A 5642-nucleotide genomic window follows, 5' to 3' on the forward strand; every position below is an offset into this window, starting at 1 on the left:
TCGACACCTGTTCTTGGTGCCATGTGGCGGTGAACTATTTATGTTATAGTTATTTGATACATTTTATTTCGTGTAGCAACTTGTATATGGTTTTATCGTTACAGTTCAGTAGTTGTTGGCTCGTTGAACTCTTGTTTCGTTAAATAAAGAGCCGTTTACCAAACCCACGTCTTTCCTTGTACTTTAACGCTACAATATAGTTATATACTAGATCTGTGGAATAACGATGAGGCTGACATCAGGACACACGCGCGGGGTTGTTGACAAAGGACGAGGAATTTGATCGATGGATTTGATGATTTGGAGTGGCACAGATGGTTTGACAATATTATTACTTATATGATAGTTATTTGATATATAATTTATATATCGTTATATGGGCCTGTGGAATATTTTGAAATGCAAGCTCCATCAGCGGCGCGCACCCGGCCGGCATTGTTTACATAAGTTGAAGAAAAAAGTTAAAAGGACGATTGATTGATTTAATGAATTGGAGTGACACAGATGGTTTTATAAACGTGTTATTTATGTAATAGTTATTTGAATAACTCTGAATGTTATGTCAGACCCGTTCTCAGCTCTTCGTTTGTGTTTATGTCACGTTAGCATACCTATCGTTTAGCCTGTTGTTACTCGTACATACCCTCGGTGTTGGATTTTGTCGAATAAATTTCCCCCAAAATGCGACTTGTTCTCTGAGCAACTTATATATGTTTTTTTTTTTCACGTTATTGTGCATTTTACGGCTAATGCGACCTATATTCCGGAGCAACTTTTAGTCCGAAAAATACGGTAAATACTTGGGGAATGCCACAGAATGATGTTTGAAATTGGAATGGGTTAAATTGGTCAAGTAATGTTGGAATTAGAAGGAAACTTTCTTTTTGTAAAATTTTGTGTGAATTTTAAAGTTGAAAATTATTAGTTTTTATTAAGTGGGAAGTTTTAGAATAGGTAGGCATAAGCTGAACAGTTAAAAGTTGGAATGGGTTGAATTGAGAAACTAGAAGGGAAAAACAAAATTTTGCGGAATTTTGTGTGAATTTTAAAAGTGACAATCCTGATTTGAATGTGTCACGACTCGTCCCCGATCATGTCCATATTGTCATCGTTTTGTCCGTGTGTCTGTGTGCTCACCCCTCCCCTCCTGTGTGCCCATGATCAGCGTGATCATTCTCACCTGCCTCTCATTATCTGTCTCGTATTTAAGTCCTGTCTGCGTGTCACTCCCCTGTTGGATCATTGTTGTCTTGTTGCTGTCATTGTCAATGTCACTCTGTCTTTTTGTTTCACCTCTCTGTTCAGTTTCTGTTGTTGGTTTTGTTAGTCAGTTACGTCAGTCTGCCGAATCTGTTAGTTTCTGTTTGTCAATAAACCCTGGTCCAAGCTGCACTTGGTCGCCCTGCTCTATTTCCATTCCGATCCGTGACAGAATGAGCTGAATGATGTGAATTTCAAATGGTAACAATGTAAATGTGAAATGTCGAATGTGCCATTAAGAAGAAATGGGGAAAATTTGGCTGAAAATTTGTGAATTTTGCGAAAACTGATCATTTTTGGAGTGAGACCAATCCAAGTACGTCCCCTTCACATTAATAAAGGACAGTAATAACATGTGTGAAGGCCTCCGCCTTCACAAAAGAGAGTACATGAAGTATATATACGTAATACCTGCAATTTTTATTTTTTCATTTAGCAAAACGGGTGGCACACTAGTTAGTAAGTACGTCCACGTTCAGAGGGTGCGAGTTCAATTCCACCACCCTGTGTGGAGTTTGCATGTTCTCCCCATGCCTGGCTTTTCTCCGTGCATTCCTGTTTCCTCCCACATCCCAAAAACATGCATGGTTGGCTTATTGAGCACTCCAGCCCGTAAGTGTAAGTGCGAGTGCAGATGGTTGTTCGTCTCTGTGCCCTACGATAGGCTGGCAACCAGTTCGAGGTGTCCCCCGCCTACTGCCCGATGACTACTGGGATAGGCTTCAACACACCGGTTACATGTCAGATCATATTTTCACGGACCGGCCTTTTTAAAAATATGTAAATAAACAATTTCACATAGATAGGACGTTAGAAAGGGAAGCAGGGTTTTCTGTGCTTTTTTGGCAATCTCGGGATATTCTGCCTTGATTTTTCTTAGAAGTTGTAGCCTCTTCTTCTGTCTCCTCATTGGGCCTTTTCCTCTTTCCAAAGAAGCTTTCCAAACATCTCTTTTTCTTATTCATTTTTGTTAGCTTCGCGGGCTCGAGCGGGATAACATGTCACGTGACCGGGTCTCCGTGTCAAGAGGCACAGATGCAGCGACAGATGTTGTTGGGAGAGAATCATCTTTTTTTTTTTTAATAGTTTTCAAAATAAATTCTTATTTTTGCTAGCTTTGCGGGGTCGACTGGGGGGGCGTCTTGATCTGAATTAATTGTCGATAATTATTTTTTTTTTTTCTGTGCGGTACCAAATAACCCACGGACCGGTCCGCGGCCCAGTGGTTCGGGACCACTGGTATACAAAATGGATGGATGGATGGATGGATGGATGGATGGATGGATGGATGGATGGATGGATGGATGGATGGATGGATGGATGGATTTAGCAAAACGTACTTCCCAGCCCTCTTGTGTCATTTGAGTGTTGGCTTTGTTTGGTGGAGGCGTGTATGTTGGATCTGGTGGACCCCGCCTCTACTTCGGACTTTGGCGTTCCACATGCCATTGCCATGGAAACATCTCTGAACGCACTACTAGACTGAGTCGAGGTTGAATGCAGTCTACGAAAAAAAGGTGCATCCGAGCCACCTTCAGCAACACGCCTTCCCAATTGTCACGATGGAGCCAAATACAACTGAAGCTTCATTTTTTTCATCGTATTCTAAATGGACGATCTAGACCAGTGGTTCCCAAAGTGGGCGGTACCGCCCCACTGGGGGCGGTGGAAAGATCTGGGGGGGCGGTGAGGACGAAGGGGGCGGTAGGGGGGCGGCAGTCCGAAGTCGAAGTCATAAGTTGAAGGGGGTGGTAGGGGGGCGGCAGTCCGAAGTCTATGTAGTCACTACATAGACAGCATAGACTACAAAAGCAAAAACTTTGTAATTTCAAGCTTGTAAGGTTCAGAATTTTATCTTATAATAAAAACCGCATTCTGGCGGTCAACATCATCTTGAGTTCAAGTCAACATGAAATTGGGGACTCGCCAGAACGCGCCGTGGTGTGTTGTGTTGTGTTGTGTTGTGTTGTGTTGTGTTGTGTTGTGTTGTGTTGTGTTGTGTTGTGTTGTGTTGTGTTGAGCTGGTTAGGGTGGTGCATTCACTGATATATATTGTTACGAATGTACATATATGACTTGGTACCTGTGTGTGCATGTGTGTGTGCATATATGCATGTTCGCGCGTGTGTCATTGTGTGGGTGGCGAGGGTGGCGTGCCTTAGATCACGTCCGCCACCATTTTCTGTGAGTAAATGGAAGAAAATGAATATGTGAGAGGGTAAACTTGCTTTTCATACCTTCAATGTTGTCAATTCAAAATGACATTGAGCTAAGGCCAAAGTTCAAAAAGTCATATCAAGATTTTTGGTTACAAAAAAAAATCTCTGACTGCTATCAAGTGCTGTGGAACAAGGTCAAGATGTACTTTATTGCCTTCCCAACATCATATTTAGTAGAACGGGGCTTCAGTGCAGTCACCTTGCTTCTTTCCAAGCAAAGAAACCGACTGAAAATTACTGACCGCGGGGATCTACGACTTCTTCTTAGCGAGTTCCTGCCTGATGTTGAGAAGCTTATGTCCCTGCACCAAGCACATCCATCTCATTAATATTAAGTGTGAGACATTGAAGGTTACTGGTGGAATGTTTATTTACCATTCTATGTTGCTGAAACAGTTAAAACTGCTAAAAAATAAATTGGTTCACAAATACACATTTGTGTTTAACCTTTGTCTTTTCAAATTGCAGCATACCAAATCTGGGGGTGGGGGGGCGCTAGGAATTCACTGGGGAGCCAAGGGGGCGCTAGCCTAAAAAAGTTTGGGAACCACTGATCTAGACCATAGGAAGTTAAATGACTAGCTTAGTGCTAATTATTTTATTTCCACGACTAATTTAAAGGCGTTTGATGAGAAGTCCATTGTGCAACCATAGAAACGGCGATCGGTAAGGGCTGTTTGACCTTTATGACTGCTTATGCTAATAGGAAAGGACGTCCCTACATGATCGCTACCCCCATTGGTGATATAATGTGTTTTTTAAATACTATCATATTAATTTTCAACCAGAACAATGTTATTCCCAAAATACAAACAAGTGTATCTTGGTACCTATTTCCCTACTGCAATTTCTCAATACACTCGTATGCACGGCTCTGATTTTATGACACTCCCAAGACTATCTAAGCAATGCATGCACTTTTGAGGTTAATGCGCCAAATTCTGGACCCCAAAGTCTGCGTGATATCGAGGTTCAGCCCGAACATGTTGCTGTGGCAGCACAACAATGAATTGGAAAGGAAATCTCCAAGATGGAAACTATCAGCTTGAATTAGAGGCATCTCCAACAAAGGACAACAGTTTCCCATCTTTAACTTTGGCACTTTGCAAGTGAACGGCATGGTTGGGCTCAGAACATTCTGGCATCATTCTTCGGGTCCGTGAAGCGCGGTCTGTCTAATCAGTGGCCAAGTATTCGGCCGAATGCGAGAAGCTCATCAGATCGGAGCAAACATTTGAGAATTCATCCTCACGTCAAGGTACACAAATTGGTATTTGGCAACATTTTGCCGGTCTGTTTTGTTCAAGCTGAACAAAACTGGAATCGTCTGTCTGTCAGTCCATCATGTTATTCTAACTGCGCTTTTGTCAGTAAATTTGGAATTAGTCTCCTAGCGGAAAAGGTAGTCAGGAGTAGTCCTTTTGTCTTCTGTGAACGGCACATGCCAAGTTGTTGTCTTCTTTGTGAGTCCCTCTCACACATGCGCACACAACCCAGCATTGAAATGTTTATTCATCACGTTACCGTACGGGATTCCACCAATAAAAGTCAACATGTGGAAACTGTACACCTTGTCATTCTTGTCTCTGTGGCAACGATGCTGAGGGATTGTTTACATCCGTGTGTTCCATGCAACCCTTCAAACTGCACACACACTTATACACACACTTATGTATACACACACAGACACAGGAACGGAATCGCACAAAGCGCGAGTGCATTTGGATACTTTGAAATGAAACGATAAAAGCATTGGGAGAAGTCAGGCAGACGGGACGGGCTCGGTCACGTGAGCGGGTGTCCGTTGCTGTCGCGCAGCAAGGAGTTGAAGGAGAGTGCAAAGTTGGTGGCTCGCGAGCCTCCGTACAACGACGGCCACTCGTGAGATGGCACCACCAAGAAAGCAAAGGCCAGCGGCAGGACCACCAACAGGACGCGCTGCAACAGGGGCCGGCAGACGGGGAGGTGCCCGCTGCTCTCATTGCTCCCACCGCTCCCCCCGGCTCGCTCCCTGCAAGGAAAAACAGCAACTGGCATGGCAACTTGGCGAATTAGGAAAGTAGTAGCTGCTATTTTCTTGCCGTATGAAGTACAGACATGCAGTGCACACAAGCTTTCCATCAGTCTTTTGAAATGTGCATGTGCAAAAAAGTACCTTGTATG

At 43.3% G+C, this 5642-nt stretch overlaps 1 protein-coding gene across 5 annotated transcripts in view; it reads right to left on the minus strand.

Moving 5' to 3' along the window:
* Positions 1 to 4973: 4973 nt before the first annotated feature.
* The window catches only part of LOC125981349 (nesprin-2-like), a 7997-nt gene continuing 7328 nt past the window's right edge, over positions 4974 to 5642 (minus strand). For all 5 annotated transcript variants that reach the window (XM_049741351.1, XM_049741350.1, XM_049741349.1 and 2 more), the window contains exons 13-14: positions 5635 to 5642; positions 4974 to 5490 (exon numbers count right to left, since the gene is read on the minus strand). The exon at positions 5635 to 5642 is cut by the window's right edge. In XM_049741351.1, the coding sequence (XP_049597308.1) occupies positions 5265 to 5490; positions 5635 to 5642 (234 nt within the window). In that variant the 3' untranslated portion in view covers positions 4974 to 5264. The remainder of the gene's footprint in view (positions 5491 to 5634) is intronic.

Source organism: Syngnathus scovelli, chromosome 14 (assembly GCF_024217435.2).
Source record: "Syngnathus scovelli strain Florida chromosome 14, RoL_Ssco_1.2, whole genome shotgun sequence".
Classification (NCBI taxonomy): Eukaryota; Metazoa; Chordata; class Actinopteri; order Syngnathiformes; family Syngnathidae; genus Syngnathus; species Syngnathus scovelli.